The sequence below is a fragment of the Mesoplodon bidens genome (genome assembly GCF_964165515.1).
Source record: "Mesoplodon bidens genome assembly, chromosome: 6".
Classification (NCBI taxonomy): Eukaryota; Metazoa; Chordata; class Mammalia; order Artiodactyla; family Ziphiidae; genus Mesoplodon; species Mesoplodon bidens.
In genome coordinates, this window is record NC_138162.1 from 22,325,346 (window position 1) to 22,349,062 (window position 23,717).

General features: G+C 40.0%; 1 protein-coding gene across 3 annotated transcripts in view; it reads right to left on the bottom strand.

Moving 5' to 3' along the window:
* Positions 1 to 23,717, bottom strand: part of RNF38 (ring finger protein 38) — a 129,070-nt gene that overhangs the window by 70,276 nt on the left and 35,077 nt on the right. For all 3 annotated transcript variants that reach the window (XM_081236154.1, XM_081236155.1, XM_081236158.1), the window contains exon 2: positions 2,423 to 2,493. In XM_081236154.1, the coding sequence (XP_081092280.1) occupies positions 2,423 to 2,493 (71 nt within the window). The remainder of the gene's footprint in view (positions 1 to 2,422; positions 2,494 to 23,717) is intronic.

Consider the following 23,717-nt stretch of genomic DNA (forward strand, 5'->3'; position numbering starts at 1 on the left):
TTGGTTCCACCCACATCACACATGAATTAGTTAAAATTCAGACAACATTTAAGAAAAATCAACTTTTGTTCCCAAATCTGAGAAATGGACCATGCCTGAAAGCTAAGTGAGGATAATAAGCAAAGCATCAATATGTGTTTTGACAGTGTGCTCAGAATAGCTAGACAATTACTTTACATGGCTTGTATCAGGGAAAGAAGATGTGATCTAGCTGCAGCACTCCAGGGTGACTCCTTAAGTCTCTTCTCCCTGGGGTCACAGCTTACAAGTTTATTTTAAAAAGAGGGTTGAATTAGCTGTGCTCTATAATCCCTTCAATTCTGAGAGAGAGAGAGAGAGAGAACACACATACCTATCCAAGTGGCATATATCAGGCAGCAGGTTTTGTTGCTGCTTTTGCAAAACCAATATCCATTTATTATAGAAAGAAAGAAGTCAGAAGCTGCTACAAACACAGAGATCTGATTCTTGTCCTATCCACCACTCTCCTCCCCAGAATGATGTCTAATGATCCTATTCAAAGCTGCAATCTGTAACATCCAATTCTTGGTGTTCCTCATCCCTCTTATTCTGCTGTACGTTTCTTTAATCCATTGTGCTTATTGTAGCATACTATATAACTTATAACTTATGTTTATTTTTCTTGTCTGCCTCCCCCAGTTAGACTGCACACTCATGAAAAAACAGCAATCTTTGTTTTGTATCCTGATATATTCCCTAAGTGCCAAGAAACATAGCTGCCTATCAACAAATATTATTTGCTGACTGAATCAGTTGAATCAATTATAAATACAGTCAAGAGACCCTAATCCATTCTCTCCATTTCCCTCTGGGAAACCATCATAAATATATGCATGGTAGGCGGGAAAGGAGAGCAGTTTCTGACAGTTCTTTGATCTGCTGATCAAGTGACAAAAATCCCTAAAATGTCTCTGCCCTCCCCCCATGTATTTCAGGAAAGATCCCATCCTAAAAGCACAAAATGAGTCAAACAAAGATTCAGAAATTAGGAGGAAAACCATTTTAAATTAGATAAAAAGCATCTGGCAGAAATGGACAGAAATCTCATCTCTTGACTCTAAACCTGGAGACAGAACAGAGAATAGTCTGGCTTCTCCACTGTAAATGAACAATGGATAGAGGCATATTATACCTAGCTGCGGCAAGAAATTTTAACCCCCAAACATCTTTACAATGATGTAACACAATTCTTTGTAATATTACTGACCAAAAGTGATTTTGCCTTTTCTATCAGTCTTATTTTCAAATGCTCGTCTAAAATCTGTGGTATACTGAATTTTAGGGAGCTAACTATATAGTCTAGAAGTCTTTTTCAGTGGCTTGCTTCTAAAAGAAGTTAAAAGTTAAACCCATGCCTCTGGATTACTATCATAATAAGAGAGAATCTGGAATACTAAAATCATACCACTCTCTCTGTAAACAGACTGAAATCTGACTGAGCAAAGCTCACAAAGACAGAGAGAGCAACACAGAACAAAAAGGCCATTTGGAAAATCCCAATGATCAACCAACATCTTGATCGAGCTCCAACAGGATGAGGGAGGAGGATCTTGATTACAACAGCACAGAAAAACAGCACTTGGATTGGTCTGCCTGAGAAACTACCAGGGGAGTGATACATTCCTGCATACAAGACACAGGAAATGGGAGGGAGACCACTGGAAACTGATGATGGAAAAGACTAAATTTAAGCCCATCCAATATCAGCAGCCAGAGGTTCCAAACACCAAGCCCACATTAGTATCTATGTCAAGGGCTGGGCCATCAAGGGTGCTGATGAGTACTGGAAAGCCCCCAAAGACCAGTTTCTTTAGAGATAAAAAGAACAGAAGCAAAATACCAAAAGTCTGGACCTGATTTAAAAAATAAAAAAGGCCCAAAGCAGGCTTCTTTTGCATGAATCAGACAGGTTCCACCGTCATTCCTCAACATTTAAATTGGGCTTTGGAAACAGCCAAAAAAAAAAAAAAAAAAAAAAAAGTAAGCATGAGAATAAGCCATAATACAATCAACTACAAAACAAACCAAATCGGAATGTCTGAGATATTTCAAATTGGAAACAGACACAAATTGCTGAAATAGTTATCAGCTTTGGGAGCACCTGTTCATATATTAAGATAATCCATCCAGGCTGCGCAGGGAAAGAAGTGCAGTGACAGAGACAGGAATGGGGGTAAGGAAATGGGTTATCAGGAGTCCAGCCCACCTCCTGGGAATTATCTGCAAGTTTTCTGGAGCAGTCTAGTGAGCTGGCACACAAACCAGCAAGGCTCTCTGCATCTCAACATTGTGCCCCCCAAGCCACACTCTTCTGCCCCTACGACCAGAGTTATGCAAGTGAATCCAGTGATGTAAGGGCAGCATGCATTTTCACCATTGTAGACATCAACACGGACCTCACCTTGTCACTGTCATCATGACAAATGTGGTCGTGATGGATGGACTGGCACTGAAAAGAAGCACCAACACTACCTACAAGAGAAAGGGAGGAAAAGTTAAGATGCAATAATTCCTTACATTTAAACTGCTTTACCAGTTTAAAGTGCCTTTATATCCATCATCCCATCTAATCCTCAACAATACTCGGAAATAGGCAGGATAGGGATTGTTATTCATGCAGTTTGAGCAAAACAAAACACAGAGAGGCTGACTTGCACAACGGGGCAGTCAGTAAAGTAGCAGGTCTGAAACCAGAACCCCATTATTCAAACCCCTAATTCACCACTTTCTACTACACTGAGTGGTTAGTTTTCAGAGTAAGGCCACCTAAATAAGCACAACAGCCTTCAATAAGGCAAACTTCTATTTAGAAAAAAGTATACTGCTTTTCAGACTACAAATACTTTGAGAAAAAAATTGACCCTATAAATTTTCAGCATACAAATAACAGAATCTAATATACAATCGTAAGATTATAAATAGGTTTTTATTACTTTAAAAAGTACACATTTTTAATATACACAACCATTTGTTAATTTGAAGAACTATCTCCTAATAACTGCTCTATGACAACAGTGACATTTCTAACCAATAGGAAAACAAATGACATTTAAAAAATAATCTTGGAGTAAGAAAAACCTTCTGAAAGATGATACTAAAACAAGAAGGCATAAATGAAAAATCAGCATGCATGACTGTGGACCAAAGATGAGCAAAACCCGTTCTCCCAATGTATGAGAATTCAACCTTGGGTTAATCCCTGTTAACCTAATTAAACAGCATGCCACCTATGTTACCTGGCAACATTTCTTATGACAGAAATTACCAAATTAGTAAATTGCATCTGGACTGGAAGTACAATAGCCACTTAGTAGGAAGCCACGTTCTTGAACTTCTCTGAGTATGGTGACATGTTACCTAATTAGGCATGTCCTGGCGAAAGACCCTGGAAACAATGCCCATGGAGTTCTCTGCACCACACAACGTGGATCTCATCTCTTTGAACCTAAGCTGTGAGAAGAGCACTTCAGACCTAAGCTGTGAGAAGAGCACTTCAGAAAGAATGAACTGCTGTAAGGACTCCCACTGTCTTACTGATAAGTTATAGCTTCTGTCCTATATCCTTCTGAATAAATGTTGCCAAGTGAGACCTATGGTGGTTTTACCAGTCTGAATGTGCAAATGTTTAGCTGAACCTAAGAAAACATCCCCCTGTCACTCCTGTGGACGTTACATTGACAAAATTATAAAATTTACAACGCGATAAATTCAGATGTCCAATTATTCTATATGCTTGAGAAAGAATGCCGCCAACTAAACTTTGACACATTTTCTTAATAATAAAAATTTTGGTTTTACACTTATTGAAATAACTCTTTTAGACTTTAAAGGTAGATTTTTATCATATATTACTCTTATGCACTCATAAAAAGAAAATGAGAAAATAATTGGCTATAACAGAGAAAATTATTAAAAACTACAAAGGATAAAAAGTCCTAGGGGAATTCCCTGCAGGTCCAGTGGTTAGGACTCGGCGCTTTCTTTCACTGCCGGGAGCCCAGGTTCAATCCCTGGTCAGTGAACTAAGATCCTACAAGGCTCGCAGCGCGGCCAAAAAAAAAAAAAAAAACAGTCCTTACTAGATAACTTTACCAGACAATTTCTTCAAATGCACAGGATCAATAATCCCAGTGACAGTGACTATTCCTAACTTCCAAATATAAACTGTTGTTTCCCAACTCATTTTATATGACATTGATTATAAAATATAAAAAGGATCAAAATAAGAAAACAACCTCACTGAAACACAGGAATAAAAATACTAAATAAAGTTGTAGCATACAGTATATGTATGTGTGTGTGTGTGTATGTGTGTGTGTGTATATATATATATATATATATATATATATAGCATACTGACAGCATATGTAATATAGTGTCACTATAATCTACTCAGCCTGATTCCTTAACTAATTCAATAAAAGAGAATTTATCAACAAAGTATTAGCATAAAAAAACAATTTTAAAAAGTTTGATCACATCAAAAGATCTTTCTAATTTCTATTTCTTGGAAATATTAATAAGCTTAACAAGTTTTTGCCACTGGATGACAATTCTGGGAAGGATGAGATGGGGGAAGGTACAGTTGCCAAAAAGTTACAATTATGGATAAGAATAATATAAACCATAGAGTTCCCACTGGTACTGATAACAGTTAACATCATTTAACATATTCAACAACCATAATTTGGAAGAAAGACTATATATATGACAATGTCCCCAAATACTAAAATCTCCTGGGATAGTAGAATGACAAATCTAACCATGACATAAACTATTCTGTCAAAAATTTGGTAGGTGAGGGCTTCCCTGGTGGCACAGTGGTTAAGAATCCGCCTGCCAATGCAGAGGACATGGGTTCGAGCCCTAGTCCGGGAATTTCCCACATGCCACGGAGCAACTAAGTTCATGCGCCACAACTACTAAGCCTGCACTCTAGAGCCTGTGAGCCACAACTACTGAGCCCAAGTGTCACAACTACTGAAGCCCGTACACCTATAGCCCGTGCTCTGCAACAAGAGAAGCCACCGCAATGAGAAGCCCACGGACCACAACGAAGAGTAGCCCCCGCTGGGCACAACTAGAGAAAGCCTGCGCGCAGCAACGAAGACCCAATGCAGCCAAAAATAAAAATAAAATAATTTTTTTAAAAAGTCTGAATTATAGGGGCTTCCCTGGTGGCGCAGTGGTTGAGAGTCCGCCTGCCGATGCAGGGGACATGGGTTCGTGCCCTGGTCTGGGAGGATTCCACATGCCGCGGAGCAGCTAGGCCCATGAGCCATGGCCGCTGAGCTGCGCGTCCAGAGCCTGTGCTGCGCAACGCGAGAGGCCACAACAGTGAGAGGCCCGCGTACCGCAAAAAAAAAAAAAAAACTTTATTATTAAAAAAAAAATTCAGTAGATGAGTTTCAAGGAGTTAGTAAAAATTATACTTTCAGTCTCCTATTAGTCTAATATCATGTAATACTAAAGTTAGACTGGTGAAAAGAACCCTAAGAACTGATGATTATAAGCATACATTTAGATACCTTTCAAAGAGGTACCAAAACAGACATTTATCTTACTCTTATGCAAAACTGTTGTATTTAATGTATTATGTTATGTGTGTTTCTCTTGGACACAATGTAAGAAAAATGAAACTTTGTTAGAAATAGTTCACATAATACCATCTAATAACTATGAGGGAGACCACCATTTGGGACCATTGTCAAAAACTTGGACTCCATGTAGTTGGAAAGATGAAGGCTGAGGTACATTATTTAGCAACTTAAAAATCTCTTCCAAAAGAGAGTATTAAAAATAAATGAATAGAGATCCACATACAAAAAAAAGAACCTAGACACTAACCATACACCTTTCACAAAAATTAACTCAAAATGGATCATAGACCTAAATGTAAAACACAAAAATATAAAACTTCTAGAAGATAACAGGAAAAAATCTAAGTGACCTTGGCTTGACACCAAAGCATAATCCATCAAGAAAAAAATGGTAAAATGGACTTCAATAAAATTAAAAACTTCTGCTCTGTGAAAATCACTTAAGAAAATGAAAAGACAACGCCACAGGCTGCTAGAAAATATCTGCAAAATGTGTATCTAATAAAGGACTGATACCCAAAGTATTCAAAGAACTCTTAAAATTCAACAGTAATGGGAATTCCCTGGTGGTCCAGTGGTTAGGACTCCGTGCTTTCACCACGGGGCCCTGGTTTGATCCCTTGGGGAACTAAGATCCCACAGGCTGCGCAGCCAAAAAAAAAAAAAAAAAACCGAAAAACAAAAAACTAAACAGGAAGAAAATAGAACCCAATTTTTTAAATGGGCAAGGTTTCTCTCTTTGATTTTTTCCCCTGAATATCAGAATTCACTCCTCTGCCGCAAAGGGAAGGGCCCTTTGCTGGAAAACAATGCAGAAGCATCCTAGAGGCAAATGAAAGCACAAAAGCACCAGTTTCCCTCTCCAGCTGTCCCTGCCCCATAAGTAAAAGAATGTAGACAGATCACTCAAACTGAACTCCTGAAGAATAAAATACAGATTGTAAGCAACTTTGGATAGCTAGTCAGGAAAAGAAGCACACAGAGGCAAAAGAAGAAACCTTCTATACTAAAATAAAGGAGCCAATTTTTTTAAATGAATAATAAAATAATACTGATTTAATAAAAACAATAAAAATGTTCATTCAAAACAAAATAAAAAGCACTTAGCATTTACAAGTATGGAGCCAACTGACATCCCAAAGTTGAATAAAATCTCAGGTTTTGCTCCCTATTTCCAGACTGCTAGTCTAAAAAGATAGCTTATTTTGAAACTTCAATTTCTGGTTATCACCAGCACTGAGAGACTTCCTAAGATGTGCTCTTTTGTCCTTCAGCCAGCATTTGGAATTTGCAGAGAACAGACTGAGTGCCATTACAGCGCTGGGTGCCGGAGACACAGAAGGGGAGACCCAAAGCTGCCCCTGGGGATGCCCAGTGCAGCAAGAGCTCCTCCTGGGCACAGCAGTGGCTCAAGGGATGGAGCTCAAGGGATGGAGTGACCAGGCCTCCTGCAGGAATGTGGACGTTCCCCAGAAAAGACTCTGGAGCTGGAACAGGAAGGAAGAAGAAGACTGCAGGCAGAAAAGAAAAGCCTGGAGGTGTGAAGTGGTGTGACACGCTCAGCTGCTGCGGACAAGGACAGGAGAGCAGGCCAGTGGTCAGACAGGACCCTGTGGGCCATGATGAACTAAGGCGTTTGCACTTGACCTGGAATGAAGCTCTAGGGCCAAATTTTAAACAGAAAACAAATCTGTGTTTTAGAAAGTGTTCTAGCAGCATTGGGGATGATAAAAGAGAAGAAGCTCTGGAAACCACTGCCCTCAGTCAACTTACAAGGTGTCGAGAACCATCTAAGGGGGTACTGGAGACAGAGACAAAGAAATGGACAAGAGAAATAATGAAGCTTAAGGATAAACGAGATTCAAGGACCTCCTGCACGTGGGGATTCAGGAAGAGAAAAGCTGTGCTTTTGGAAAGTCTAAGAATGAGACAAGGAATCAGGTTCAAGGTCAATTAAATGATCACAACTGCAATGTTAAAGTGCCAGCTTTTCACCATGACTCTGGACATAATAAAATCTGCAACCACAACTACTATGATTATTTACTGAGCACTTTCTAAGAGCCAAGCACTGTACCACGTTATTCCACGCAGTCCCCTTGTCAACACCATGAAGCAGGATTGTTTTAAGTCCAGCTTCACAGGAGAATGAAGCATAGGAACTAGCTGGGATAACGCCCATAAAGAATTGAGCAGGATGCCTGGACAAAGCAAACCCTCACTAACGGTAGCTATTCTTAGCTATCAATCCTGAGGCTCTGCAGCCAAACTTGAACATGCTTTATTCCCTCCGTATCAAGCCAATCCTAATTAAGACCTTTCCTCTTGAAGGCACTTGGGATACAAACGGGAAGGGGAGGGGAGCTTAAAAAGAAAACAAAACCCCCAAATCTGAAATAGTTGTGTTCCAGGTTAATTTCTCTCACAGAACGTCATACACTATTCTAATCACAAGATGAACTTGTTGATGCTTCTCAACAGCATCCAAGTCACCAGGAGCACCACTTGGCCGACATCAGCGCCCAGGAATCCTGAAGCCCTGGGAGATGGAGCATACGACACTTCTTCCAGGTTGTCTTAAATATACATCCTTCGGTGGGCACTTACGCTGTTCCCAGCACAAACATGAAGCAGCTGCTCCCACCCGGACTCCCTAAGAGGGAAGCCGCGGAAGAACTATGGGTGGTCTCTGCTGCTCGCTCTCCCATCTCTCCGGAGGCAGAAGAAGGGACACTCGGTATTCCACAGAGAACTCTACTCCTGGGGTCTCTGAGCAGAAGGGCTGCGCCAACTGCTGCTTCTACGTTGCTATCAGGGTGAATTGTAACTAACGTGCTCAATCTATCTCTAAGTCGGGCTAAAACCCACTCCATACACCGTAAAGTCTCAGACACCACCAAACCTCAAAACCAAGAATCGATGTTAAAATAACACTCTAAAAACACTAACGGAAGGGTCTCCCACGTTAGTTTACAGGATTTTCTTCTTGGTCCTTTAAAGAGCACAAAGGCACGGTTCTTGTTTGCTGGCTTCGAGGAGCCAATTTTTGAAAATTGAAAGAATCTAGCCAAACATACATTAAATGACAGTATTTACCACGGGTTTTCTGATTTTTTCAAATGCATTTCATAAAGTTATTATTCCTGCTCAAGAACCTACCCTGGCACTCTACTACTCAAGGCATAAAGTCCATGTCTGAATCCTCCACTACCCATGAGAAATGTGGCAGGATGCTTCCATGCAGACGAGGCTTGTTCCTCCACCTGGTGAGCACTCAGTGCTCTCCTCACACCAGCATGACAGTTCTCTCTCTAGGTTCTTAACCAAGACTTACATGGGAATAAAATTTTATCTTTATTTTCATTAACTTGAAACTAAATGTCAAAAATCTACTCTATTATGAATACAACAACAAACCACATTAGGATTGACAGTACCTGTGATTTTGTCTCTAATAAAAACCACATATATTTTCATATAATACAGTTGCTGGAGGTATACTGCAATATCATTTACACTTATCATTACTTTAAATTTACAATAGCTATTAGGCCCACTGCTAGAATGTGTTATTTAATACATTAAATATAATAACAAATATATTTTTATCATAAATTTGTTTTTAATTTTTTTTTTTTTTTTTTTTTTTTGCGGTACGCGGGCGTCTCACTGCTGTGGCCTCTCCCGTTGCGGAGCACAGGCTCCGGACGCGCAGGCTCAGCGGCCATGGCTCACGGGCCCAGCCGCTCCGCGGCATGTGGGTTCTTCCCAGACCAGGGCATGAACCCGTGTCTCCTGCATCGGCAGGCGGACTCTCAACCACTGCGCCACCAGGGAAGCCCCAGTTTTTAATATTTTGATAACTACATTCCAGTATGATTGGTTTTCTTTGTAATCTCATGTATTTTATTTTATGCAATTAAAAGTATTCTCCTGGGAAGGGGCCTATAAACTTCATCTGATTACCAAAGGAGTCCATGACACACCCAAAATAGTTACAAACCCCCAAAATGGTTAGCAGAAAGTGCTGGGACCAGGGGGAGAACCAGATCAGGAGCATTATAAGGGAAAATAGATGTGCAACATCTTGTGAAGAGTCAGACAAGTATGTGAAATCGAGGGAAGAGAACAGAAGTGAGGGCTCAAGTCGGGGTATGAAGCCCATAGTTTAGAACTAGTAAACACAAAGACGTCGAGGTTGAAACAGCGGTGGCAAGTGGAGAAGTTTCTGAGCAACTGCCAAGAATATCAGATAGTGTTTTAAGTCCACAAGGGTAAAGGTAGTGAGGTAAAGCAGAGACACTATTTGTCATGTTCCCGGAGACCACTATACTGCAAAATCTAATGGTCAATTCTGAATCCTCACCTTTCTTGATCTACCAGCAGCATTTGACCCAGCTGACCCTACTCTCCTTCGTGAAACCCTTTTCTTCACTTGGCCTCATAAAAGCTTCCTACATCACTGACTGCCACTCAGTCCCATTTGCTGGATTCTCATCTTCCCATTATAAAGGTTGGAACGTCCCAAGGATCAATCCTCAGACTTTTCTCTTCTATCTATATTCACTCCTTTAGTGATCCCAACTAGTCCCGTGGCTGATGACACCAAAATCTTTATTTCCAAGCTCTGACTCTCCCACCTCCCACCCCAAGGAAACCCAGATTTCCATATTCTGCTACCTATTCAAAATCACTTAGATATCTAAACAGCATCTCAAACATAACATGTCCAAAACTGAGCTCTCGATCTTCTGCTCTAAACCTGCCTCCAGTTTCAGTAAATGGCACAACTATTCACCAGCTGCTCTGGCCAAAACCCTTGGCATCTTCCTCAACTCCTCTCTTTAATTCACATCCCACATTCAATGGGTTGGCAAATCCTGTTGGTCCCACTTCAAAAATATGCCTGAAATATAACTACTCAGCATCATCCACTGCGGCTACCCAAGCCAAAGCCTGGACTAATGCAATGGTTTCCTGACTGGTCTTAGTTCCACTCTCTCCCCATGAACTTTCCCTACCTCCTCCCCAGTCTATTCTCCACGTAGTAGCACGAATGACCCTTTCAAAGTTCAGATAGATCATGTCACTCCTCCTTTGAAAACCTTGTTCCGTCTCTCACTCAAAATAAAATCTCACATGACCTGGGTATCCTAGACCTTTCTGATGTCTCCTACCTCTTCTTTCCTAAAAGGGAACTAAAACACAATAAACACACCATTTCTTCATATGCAGTAATAAGGCCTCTTAGTGCCAGGCCCATCTAGAACTCACACCCTCTTTGTTGACATGCAGCATGGTTTTCCAAATGTCATGTTCTCTCAAGGATAATTGGAATGTATCAATAGGTTGTATCAATAACTGAAACTCTTCTGCACATTGCTTTGAAGAAAAAAAAAGTTGTACTGAGTTTGTGAAACATTAACATATAATCTTCTTAGATAAACATCAGCAGAAAACCATTGTTGAGATATATGCACATTCCTCGAAATCTGGGTATAAAAAATGAGGGGCATTAAACCACAAAACTGAACTGCAGAGACTTGGGCAAAATGTGCACATCTCTTTAAAAGCAGTTAGGCTCTTTAAGTTGTCATGAAAATGTGGCATTTTGAGCACTGTTAGAATTATTCCTCAATGTGCACATGTGAGATGGGGGTTTGCATTGTAATAGTAGTGAGTTAATCTAGAAGTATGAAGTGAGCCCCTCTCAAGCATTTCCTAGACTCATTTTTGGTTCTGTTTGTTCTTTTTGGCCGCACCATGCAGCTTGCGGGATCTTGGTTCCCTGACCAGGCACTGAGCCCAGGCCCTTGGCAGTGAGAGCATGGAGTCCTAACCACTGGACACCAGGAAATTCCCAAAGATTTGAGGATTTAAAAGTAAAGGTTTTGAGCTACAAAAGTGGACAATGGGGAAAGCAATAGCACCAACCTAAGCACCACATGCTTTCTGAGACCTGTTCTACAGGACCAAAAACAGTGGCTCCCACTGGCCAAACTTTTACCAGTTTAAGCATTAAAAACAACAACAACAAGAAAAGACTGTAGCTAACCAAAACACATATCAATGAAAATCTGGGAGTCCCTTAATAGCAACTTTTAAAAAATCATGTGTTTATCCTACCTTTTAGAGTAACTGAATAGCCCTAGTTCTACATTGCAGAAGAATGCCAGCTAACAGATACAGAAGGAATTTCAGAATTAGAAAACATCATTTTGCAAGCCCCATAAAACTGTTGATCCAGGCAAGGATTAGGCTAAAACCAATTAGGCTAAAATCATTAAGTGCATGGTTGATGGGGGTTTGTAAAGTGCCAAAGTAACGCTACCCACGTTATCTAAAGTTGCAGGGAGAACATAACTACACTGTAAAGAGACCTAATCCCATCACCTTAATCCAATGGCCAATCTTAGCATCATTAACAGTGGGCCAACCAGATGTGACTTATGATGTGATACACTGTGAAATTCAGACATAAGCTCTGTTTGGTATCCAAGCAAAAAATACTTTCCTTGGCTCCATCAAACTATTGGATATAGTTGGCAGTTTACAGGAAATACAAGGGATAGACATCACAGGAAGCAATCAGCTCATCCAAAAGTTGGTTCTGCAGAAGTTCTCAAGAAGTCGGTGTTATTATTATTATAAAAGGAAAAAGAAAAGATAGGAACTGTGCTAGATTAAAAGAAATTAAAGGAAATAGATACAATGTGCATACCAGATTGCATATTAGTTTAAATAAACTAGTTAAAAAGGATATTTGGGAGAGAATTGGAAAAATCTGAATATGGTAAAATTAGATGAGATGAAAACTTACTGAAATAAAATGCTAACTTAAAAAAAAGTGGAGCTTCTCTGGCGGTGCAGTGGTTAAGAATCTGCCTGCCAATGCAGGGGACACGGGTCTGAGCCCTGGTCTGGGAAGTTCCCACATGCCGTGGAGCAAATAAGCCCGTGTGCCACAACTACTGAGCCTGCGCTCTAGAGCCTGAGAGCCACACCTACTGAGCCCACGTGCCACAACTACTGAAGCCCACGCACCTAGAGCCCGTGCTCCGCAACAAGAGAAGCCACCTCAATGAGAAGCCTGTGCACCACAACGAAGAGCAGCCCCCACTCGCTGCAACTAGAGAAAGCCCGCGCACAGCAACGAAGACCCAACACAGCCAAAAAGAAAATAAAAATAAATAAATAAATAAATTTATTTTAAAAATAAATAAATAAAAGAAAATAAGATTTAAAAAAAGAGTAGAGAATATGAATACTATGCTTTCATGATGGTTAAATAAATACATATATGTGTACACAGATATACAAAGGAAACGTTCAGAAGAATATACACCATGATACTAACAATGGTAATCCCTGGGTGACAGGAGGAAAATTTTTTTCTTATTTTTGCTCATCTATATTTTCTGATTTTCCATGATGCCCATTAAAAAAAGGGCCTAGCTCCAAGGCTAGGTCCCAGTATCCCTAGGAATACTAGACCAAATAGGACAAACAAACGCAAGAAAAAAGACTCAAAAAGAAAAAAAAAAAAAAAGAAAGAAAAGAGGGAATTCCCTGGCAGTCCAGTGGTTAGGGCTCCTAGATTCTACTGCAGGTGGGGCACTGGTTCGATCTCTGATTGGGGAACTAAGATGCCGCAAGCCACACAGCAAGGCCAAAAAAAAACCCAGAGGACTCCAACAGCACCCCCATGACCATGAGCAGGATTCTTGAGGTGAACTACCCATTATCTTCTCTCTCCTTTGAGACTCTATCTACAAAATAATCTTGGTGGCAACTGTTAGGATGTTCTGCTAAGATGCAACCGTTAGCCTAAGTGTAGGCAGGGGTATTTTTACTCCATTCCTTTTGTTATTAAGCTCCAGTCCAAATCTGTAATGGCTTCTGACAAAAGTACCTTGGAGAAGGCAATTGAGACCAACCTATGAGCGCTTACCTGGCTCGTTCATGAAACCCCTCAAAGGTGATGTCTCTCTCCTCTCCATCCCATCCTCCCCCAAACACATACAGAGAACTGGGAGTAGAAACATAGATAGAATCACTCGCCTGGCCTGGCTCAAGGACAGCATTGGGCAGGTTAAGGACTGAACCTCATGCCTCGGTGATCTACCCAGGGCTTTTTATACACCAGTTAAGTACATGAGATGATGATCAAGGCTTGGAACAATTACTGTCCACACATCCCAAGGAGGTCAAGTGGTTAACTGGGGTCACAAGTGGGCCAAGATGGAAGTCATGTCTCAGACAGAATCTCCTTGATAATCCAAAGACTAGCAAGGGAGAATTCAATTATGCATTGCAGCAGATGGATCTATAAGTTCCAGCAAGGAGACAGTAAAATTCAGATAAAAGATGCTAGGTCTTACACTGCTTTTAGATTCTTAAGGACACTGGTACAGGCCCTTGCACATAGTGGGTATTCTATAAATTTAATTAATTATTCTGAAATCTGGTCCCATTTTCTGAGGTATTAATAATCCTTCCAAATCAGTCTTTTGAAAACTTAATTAGCCTACCAGCCACCACAGTCCAAATAATTGGCATAGATACTAAAAAGCATCTGAACTCAATTAATAATATAAAAAAAAACTAAACAGCTACTTTTTTGTTCATTCTACAATAAGACAGACAGGTAGACTTTTTAAAAATCCACCCCCAGGAACTTGCCTGTACTTTATAAGTAACTGTCACTGTAATTACTGTCCAAAAGAGACTCTCAGCACTTAAGTCTAATTTTTTGGTTCTGCTCCCATATATTGTTTTTTCAGGGCTCTTTTCCTTTCACTCTAGCAGAAAGAATTTTTTTTAAGTGCCTGATTTTGTAGCAGGACATGAAAACATATTGAGCCTTATCCAATACTTGGCCTGGGGGCTGCTACACTCTGCAACACGATCTCTCTGGGTTTTAATCACATCACTTGCAGCAGCCTTCACAGCTGCTACCGGGATACCAGAGTCTATGGCACGGCTTTGAAAGAAAAGTGCCAGGAAGGTTCCGAGTTTTAACAACCAACAATTTCCATATATCTGCTCCAAAGACTTAAGTATCAACCAATTGTTAAAACCCAACTTTATTTACACATCTATCCTCAATGCTTCAAACTTTCTCCAAATGAACTTACAAAACAGGCTGCGCTATTTTTAGAAATCTTACTTAAAACTTTACTAGACAAACTCTATTAGCTAAATACACTTTAAGACATTATTAGGGACTTCCCTGGTGCTGCAGTGATTAAGAATCTGCCTGCCAATGCAGGGGACATGGGTTCGATTCCTGGTACAGGAAGATCCCACATGCCATGGAGCAACTAAGCCCGTGCACCACAACTACTGAGCCTGTGCTCTAGAGCCCGTAAGCCACAACTACTGAAGTCTGCGCACCTAGAGCCTGTGCTCCGCAACAAGAGAAGCTACCGCAATGAGAAGCCCGCGCACCACAACGAAGAGTAGCCCCCGCTCACTGCAACTAGAGAAAGCCCGCCTGCAGCAACGAACACCCAAAGCAGCCAAAAAAAAAAATGACATTATTAACGTAAAGTAAATGTTGATAAATAACATGTGAGGAAAAAGCCAGTCTTACTCTGTAAGTCACGATCAGTTGCTTATTTATTTTTACAATAAGTAATGATACTTCTAGCTACCTAGAGCAGAAAATTCAATTTCAAAGTCTCAGGATGTTTTGTTTTAAACAATTTTGTTGAGATACAATTCACATACCATTCAATTCATCCATTTAAAGTATAAAGTTAAAAGTTTTTTTTTTAGAATATTCACAAAGTTGTGCAACCATCACAATCAATTTTAGAACATTTTCATTACCCTAAAAAGAAACCCCAGGCCATTACCTCCTTTTCCCCTTCTATGAGCCCCTGACAATCACTAATCTAACTTATATATATGCCTATTCTGGACATTTCATATAAATGAAATCATAAAATTGGTCTTTGTAACTGACTGCTTTCACCTAGCTTAATGTTTGTTTGCGAGGTTCATCCATGTTATCAATTCATTTCCTTTTTATGACTACATATTCCAGTGTATGAATAACCATTCATCAACTGATGGACCTTTGGGTTGTTTCCACTTCAGAGCTATTGTGAATAGTGCTGTTATGACATTCATTTTTGGGTTGATGTTTGTTTTCATTTCTCTTGAGTGGAACTGTTGGGTCATATGTACCTCTACTCAACCTTTTAAGGAACTGTTTTCCAAAGTGGCTGTATCATTTTACAATTCTACCAGCAATATATAAGGATTCCTCTAGTTGTTTCTTGAATAGAATGAGCCTTGGAGTCAGACCTAGATATTGTTCAGTCATTTACTGAATATGTGATCTAAGGCATGTCATTTAACCTATCAGATGCCTTCCTCATCTCTAAAGTGGGAAGAGTAATATCTACTTATACCTACTTCACAGAGCTGTTCTGAGGATTATTATTAAGAGTAAACATATAAAAATGCTCACAGCACAGTGCCTGGCACATAGTAATTCAAGAAATGGTGTTATAAATAACACTTCTATTCAAACCAAGGCTGCTGATTTTCCTGTGAGACACTGCCTAACTCCTTAATTTTTTTGCTAGAACTCTTTCATTGCACTCATCATACTGTAATTTTTTGGTTACATGTCTGTCTCTCCAACCAGACCATAAGATCCTTAATTTATCTTTTCAATTCTGGCAGGTTGCACGTTTCCTGGCTCATGGCAGGCACTAGGTAAATGCAGAAACAAAGGAAGGCAGAAAGGAAATAAAAGAGTGAAAGGCGGGGGTGGGGTGGGGAGGAGAGGGGAACAGAAAGCAAAGGCAGCCTTTCTGATTCATCCCCTCCCTTCCCTGGTCTGCACTTTAATCAGTCTCTCTACCCTGCCACCCCCAGTGCGATTTAATTATGCCTTCCTCCTTTCTCCCACACAAGCTGCTTAGGCCTCATAATATGTTTTGTACATAACAGTTAAACACATAGAAATTCGATTTCCCCTTCTGGACTATATTTTCTTTGGAGTCAGACACTGAGCCTTATTCATCTTTATAACCGCTATAGAGCCTAATGCCAAGTTTTGTTCATAGAAAGCCCTACTAAAAAAGTTTACTGAATATACAAAGACTTTGTGCAATTGATTAGCTCTGATTTTATGCCTAACAAAGGATCAACCAAGTGAGGCAAGGAGTATGCTTCAGCTGGATAGATGCAACAATACACAAGCTGAGGGAAGTACCCTTACTTCTCACCCTCAAGGCTGTAATTCTTGAATTGTCCATTTTAAAGAGAGCCCTGAGCATTTGCTGAGTACCTACTCTATACGAGACACCTATGTACAAGACACAGCAAAAAGCAAGCAAGACCCCTTGCTCTATGTAGTTTACAGCTCAGTGGAGAGCATTTGCCTTCTATCCTGAAGGTTCTAATCTCATACTCCAGAAATTTCATCTCTGCAATTGCTTCATTCATTAAGTATTTATCAAACCCCCACTGTGTCAAGTCTATCCTAGGGACATGGGATAAATAAGACAAGGTCTCTGCCCTTCATTTACCTTATATTTTAACCAATTCTATAAAGACGCATTTCCCAGTCAACTCTGTGAAATGCCATCATGTAAAAGTTAACACATGCACATAAGTTTAAAAAATAAAGAAGAATGAAGTGGTTTATGATGAAAAAAGAACTCTTCTACTGCCCCCCCCAACCCGGTCTCCCTTCCCAGAGGCAAGTATCGTCAAATCTTCTAGGCATTTCCTCCAGTACTGACCTCAATTTTCCTACATAATGTGCATATATGACTTGTTTGGCTATCAAATTTTATGAGTTACTTATTGAATTTCTGTCATGCCACTATCAGACGACTAAACTCTTCCATCCCTCCTGTTTCACTTCCTATCTCACCCAGTCCTCCAACATAATTATGTCACATTTTGTGTTTGTATCAAAATGATAGTCATAGAAATTTCAGAAACAGATAAAATAAGCCCTCCTAAGGAGAGTAGGGTTTTCTAGGCAACAAATATAATCTAGTTCTTTGCAATTCTGTGTTTTCTTATCTAGCAGGACTTAGAGATTTTTATTTCTTAAAAAATATAACCTGTTTCAGAAACAAACTCACAGATATAGAGAACAGACTTGTGGTTGCCAAGGGGGAAAGGGGAAGGGAGAGGGATGGACTGGGAGTTTGGGATTAGGAGATGCAAACTATGACATTTAGAATGGATAAACAACAAAGTCCTACTGTATAGCACAGGGAACTACGTCCAGTCTCCTGGAGTAAACCATAATGGAAAAGATTCAAAAAGAATGTATATACGTGTATAACTGAGTCACTTTGTGTACAGCAGAAGTTAGCCCAACACTGTAAATCAACTATACTTCCATTAAAAAAAAAAATTCTCTGACTTGCCTCAAAAAAAAAAAAATCACCTGTTTCAAAATCGCAAAACAATTCATTTAAATATTCAGCTTCCCACCTAATGCTGCCAGTTCCTAATGCTAAAGACAGCCTTCTGAGGGTCTATTCATAATTGTGTAATCATGTTTTATAGATGAATCTTCCACTAAAATAAGGCTTTTATCACTCCTAAGTGGTAGCAGGGTGTTCTGTTTTGTTTCTATGAGGAAGGCACCAAAATGTGAAGAGCAGAAAACTAACAAATTGGGAAAGGTCATTGTAAAGTATCTAGGGATGCACTAAATGATCTCCATGGGAAAGCTGACATTAAACTCATGATCCAAACGGAGAGAGAGCCCACTTCAGTTTGGAAAGAGCTAAACCACTCAGCTCCTTTTCTGAAACGTGAGTGCCCATTATTAAAATAGTAATGATAACCTTAAATAGCATATTCTGAATTATCATCTTAGATTCATTTATGTCCATTTTTTCCTTCTGTAATGTGTGGAAGATATTCTAACTTACACAAGCATAATCAATAGCAGGAAACAGACACAATAAGATTAGCACTAAAGAATGGGAACATAAGAATAAATAATATAAAAAAATGAACAATCATCCATCTTTTAGTCTTGGCATGGCAACCTGGGTCACTAATCTTTGAAGTTTGTTTCCTGACCTGCTAGATCTGAAAGAAAGCACCAGCAAAAAGTCAGGCCCTTCCTTTTTCCCTTTTGGTTGCCCCTACACAGCTAAACATTGAGGAAGCAAGTAGGACAGGAGTGGCTACTTAAAAGTCCACTCAGGCTGCACTGGCATGTGGCCAGCCCTTCCCTCCCTCTCCTGGCATTTCAGCTGATCAGAGCAAGAAAAGTGAGAGAATTCATGCATCAATCTTACTATCGAAGATGCCACTTCTCACCCAGCATCAGACGGGTCATATGTATACTATCTGCTTTTTTTCTCAACAAGTCTTACAATTAAAATATCTTCTTGGGCCTCCCTGGTGGCGCAGTGGTTGGGAGTCCGCCTGCCGATGCAGGGGATACGGGTTCGTGCCCCGGTCTGGGAGGATCCCATATGCCGCGGAGCGGCTGGGCCCGTGAGCCATGGCCGCTGGGCCTGTGCATCCGGAGCCTGTGCTCCGCAACGGGAGAGGCCACAACAGTGAGAGGCCCGCATACCGCAAAAAGAAAAAAAAAAAAAAAAATATCTTCTTATACCAATTCTTGGTTGTCTGTGATGATGTTAGTGAGACCAAATATAAATGCCAGTATGTAAAATCAACTCAGAGGAAAATCTACCTAAGCTTGGTCAGTTACTGTCATATCTTGCCTAAAATTATTCGCACATCCTTAATTGTAAAATATTTATCCTCCATCTGGGTAACTAATCCTTTCCACCTGAATTCAAACCTTTCTAAGGGCAACACTCTAAAAACCAGTGTTGTTCACTTATCACCTGATGAGTGACAAGCCAATTAATGCTACTCGCTGTCAGACTGAGCTTGCTGCTGAAAGGAGGGTAAAGGCAGCAAAAATATGGTCCCCATCTTCAGGCAGCTTTCAACCTAGGAAGGGGAACAAGGCCTAAATATCAGAGGTTGACCCTAAAATAGCTTGTCAAGAAGTTTTACTTCAGACTGTAAGTGAATGGTTTTTAACAGATCCTCTCAGGTTCACTACTCTAAAATCAAGTATTCAAGATTCCTCCCCCCCCCCCCAACTTCATCCCAATCCCCTTACAAGCAGGAAGAGCTTCAGGACATTCAGTACAGTACAGAGAAGAGCTTTCACTGAGCTGAGCAAAAGGCCTGGAGGTAGGAAAGCACACTCATTCTCAGATACATTTACTTCCACAAAGCCAAAGAGGTAGGGGGTGGGGCAAGTGTCAATGCCATTCCTAACTGGAAGGAAAGAAGTTCCCTCTACCCAGCTGGCTAGGTAAGAGGCCTGACATCTTCCCCTGCTTGGGTAGAGATGCCCTCTCTCTTGCTCTCACTACCTTGGAGTGCCATGGCCTGGGGGAGGGCAAAGCAATACACAAGGTAAAAAGTTTTACAATGCAGACCTCAGAAGCTTAAGAATTATTAGGTGCATGTATCTTTTTGAATTATAGTTTTTGTCTGGATATATTCCCAGGAGTGGGACTGCTGGATCATATGGTAATTCTATTTTTAGTTTTATGAGGAACCTCCATACTTTTTCCACAGTGGCTGCACCAACTTACATTCCCACCGACAGTGTAGGAGGGTTCCCTTTTCTCCACATCCTCTCCAGCATTTGTTATTCAAAGACTTTTTAAAGATGGCCATTCTGACTGGTGTGAAGTGGTACCTCATTGTAGTTTTGATTTGCATTTCTCTAATAATTAGCGATGTTGGGGCTTCCTTAGTGGCGCAGTGGTTAAGAATCTGCCTGCCAATGCAGGGGACACAGGTTTGAGCCCTGGTCCGGGAAGATCCCACATGCCACGGAGCAACTAAGCCCGTGCACCACAAGTACTGAGCCTGAGCTCTAGAGCCCATGAGCCACAAGTACTGAGCCCACGAGCCACAATTACTGAAGCCCATGTGCCTAGAGCCCGTGCTCTGCAACAACAGAAGCTACCTCAATGAGAAGCCTGTGCACCACAACGAACAGTAGCCCCTGCCTGCTGCAACTAGAGAAAGCCCACACACAGCAATGAAGACCCAACATAGCCAAAAATAAATAAATAAATTTATTTTTTTTAAAAATTAGCGATGTTGAGCATCTTTTCATGTGCCTATTGGCCATCTGTACTTCTTCTTTGGAGAAAATGTCTATTTAGGTCTTCTGCCCCGCCCCCATGTTCGTAGCAGCACTATTCACAATAGCCAAGACATGGAAACAACCTAAATGTCCATGGACAGATGAATGGATAAAGAAGATGTGGTACATATATACAATGGAATACTACTCAGCCATAAAAAAGAACGAAATAATGCCATTTGCAGCAACATGGATGCAACTAGAGATTATCATACTAAGTGAAGTAAGTCAGAAACAGAATGACAAATACCATATGATATCATTTATATGTGGAATCTAAACTATGACACAGGGACTTCCCTGGCATTCCAGTGGCTAAGATTCCGTACTTCCAATGCAGGGGGTGCAGGTTCGATCCCTGGTCAGGGAACTAGGATCCCACATGCCGTGCAGTGCAGATAAAAAATAAAAATAAAAAAAAGTAAATAAACTATGACACAAATGAACCTATCTATGAAACAGAAACAGAATCACAGACATAGAGAACAGACTGGTGGTTGCCAAGGAGGACGCGGTTGGGCGGGGCTGGAGTGGGAGGTTGGGGTGAGCAGATGTGAGCTTTTATGTATAGGATGGATAAACAACAAGGTCCTACTGTATAGCCCAAAGAACTATATTCAATATCCTATGATAAACCATAATGGAAGATAATTTTTTACAAAAAGAATGTATATATAACTGAATCACTTTGCTGTACAGCAGTAATTAACACAACACTGTAAATCAACTATACTTCAATTAAAAAAAAGAATTATTAATTAGACATTTCTCTCAGCCTTGAATACTGCTACATAGTATACTGCTACTCTCTAACCCACAAACTAGAATAGGAGATAGAATGAGCCAGAGGGGCCACTTCATATTGCCATATTTCAAATCTACGCAGAATAGAGCTAAGCATGGAAAGCAACAGAGAGGAAAACTACAGAACTACAAATAAACAAGAAGTGAATTTTAAATTAGAACATGAAAATTATATTCAAGCTAATTCTAACAACATCACTGGCAGAAAAAAAAATTTTTTTACTTGCTAATAATATATTTAGACTTAGAAATGAGAAATGGAAAAGGAGCAAGGTTTTGTGATGACTCAGGCTTGGGTTTTAACCCTTGTTCTTTCATTCATGGGCTGTGAGACCTTGGGCAAGTGAGCTTCAATTTTTTTCCTTACCTGGGAAGGGGTGTTAACACCTATGACACAGGTTGTTGCAAAGTTTATACAATGTATGTAAAAAATTTAGCACTGTGTCTGGCACAAAGGGGGTTAATAAGTGGTTATTCTTATAATATATCAAAGAAAAAGTTAAAGTACCAACCTCTTTTTCCAGACCTCCAGAAATTGTCTGGCATAGTCTGTAACTTGGAAAATCTTACCAGTATCCATCAATATGAAAGTGGTTAAGTAAATCATTGCTATTCCTTCCTATGATCTACTTATTGTACAGCATTCCTAAAAGTTATTGACATAGAAAGGCCACCAAGATATATTGTTAAGTGAAAAAAAGCAAGCTGCATAACACTAAATACAATAAGGTCCAATTTATCTGGGAATATATACAAACTGTTAACAATAATTATCCTTGGAAAGGATAATGGGACTAGGGGTATTTACATATTTTATATTGTTTGCATCTTCAATTACAAGCACTACTTGCATAACTGAAAACTAATAACAAAGAGAAAAAGGTATTACCTGTATAATTAAAATGAAAATTACTCGTACAAAGCACTTATATAACCCCAGATACTGATTTAACCTCTCTACCCAAAACATGTTTTTCCTAAAGTAGCTCATGGTCTGACACCCCATGAACACCCCATGAGCAGACTTATTTTTGGTTCCATCCGCCAGCCAATCTAACACAGCCAAGGCAAAGCTGGGCACGGCTCCTTTAACCACGATAGTGGCTAGGAAGTGGGGGAATGGGGTGCTGGTGTGGGTAGAGGAGAAAGTGGTAGAAGAAATGATGAGAAAGAAAAAAACGAGCACCCTTCTCTATTTCATACCATACTGTTGGGGTTACAAAATGGTCTCTGCCCACACTGGTAGGCACCTATTGTGGCCTCAGCCATCCATATGACACAGAGCCAAACTCTCCATGAATGTCAGCTGCTAAGTAAAGATGTAATATATGTAATTTCATTTAGCAGGCTTTTTACCTGTTCAGGGTTACTCTACCAAATCTTTCTTAATATTGAATCATATCACCTTGGATGAATTCCAAAACTATTTTTCTCATCTCTTTTATTTTGTCAGACACTACAAACAGTCCAACATACATTCATAAAAACAACCCTCAATGAAAAACTTGTACACCTACTTCAAAAAGGCTTGCTTTCGGAAGTTAATTCTAACGCTAAAAGATGACTCCAAGTCCATCTATATCAGCCTATGAAGCAGCCTTCTGTTCAAAGAAGTCACAGCTACTTAAGGAATGACTACCTTCAAGAAAGATTATTTCCTATTAAATCATTTGTGCTTCCAAAATGATTTACAGTGACGATTAGGTGGTACTAATAGCTGTTACCACTGAATGTTAGCCTGCTCTTAGACACTAATGATGATATATTCTTGTATGTATTATACTTTATTGAAACATCAATTCATAAAACTCTTTCCTAACATATAACTTTAACATTACCATTCCTCTACATAGGAACTGTCAATTGTTTTCTGCTACTTATAAGATTAAAAAGTCAAATTTCTCAATCAGGCATTCAAAGTCCTATACAATCTGCCCTGGTCAATCTTCCTGGTCTCATCACTACCAACATCTTACCAAAAGCCTTTTGCTCAAGCCGGCTTGAACTTGAGTTCAAGTTCCTGTTCTCTGAACTCATCTTCATCTGCCTGAATTTCTCAAGTCAACACATTTAAAAAATCCTACCTGAATTCTGCCATCTCTCAA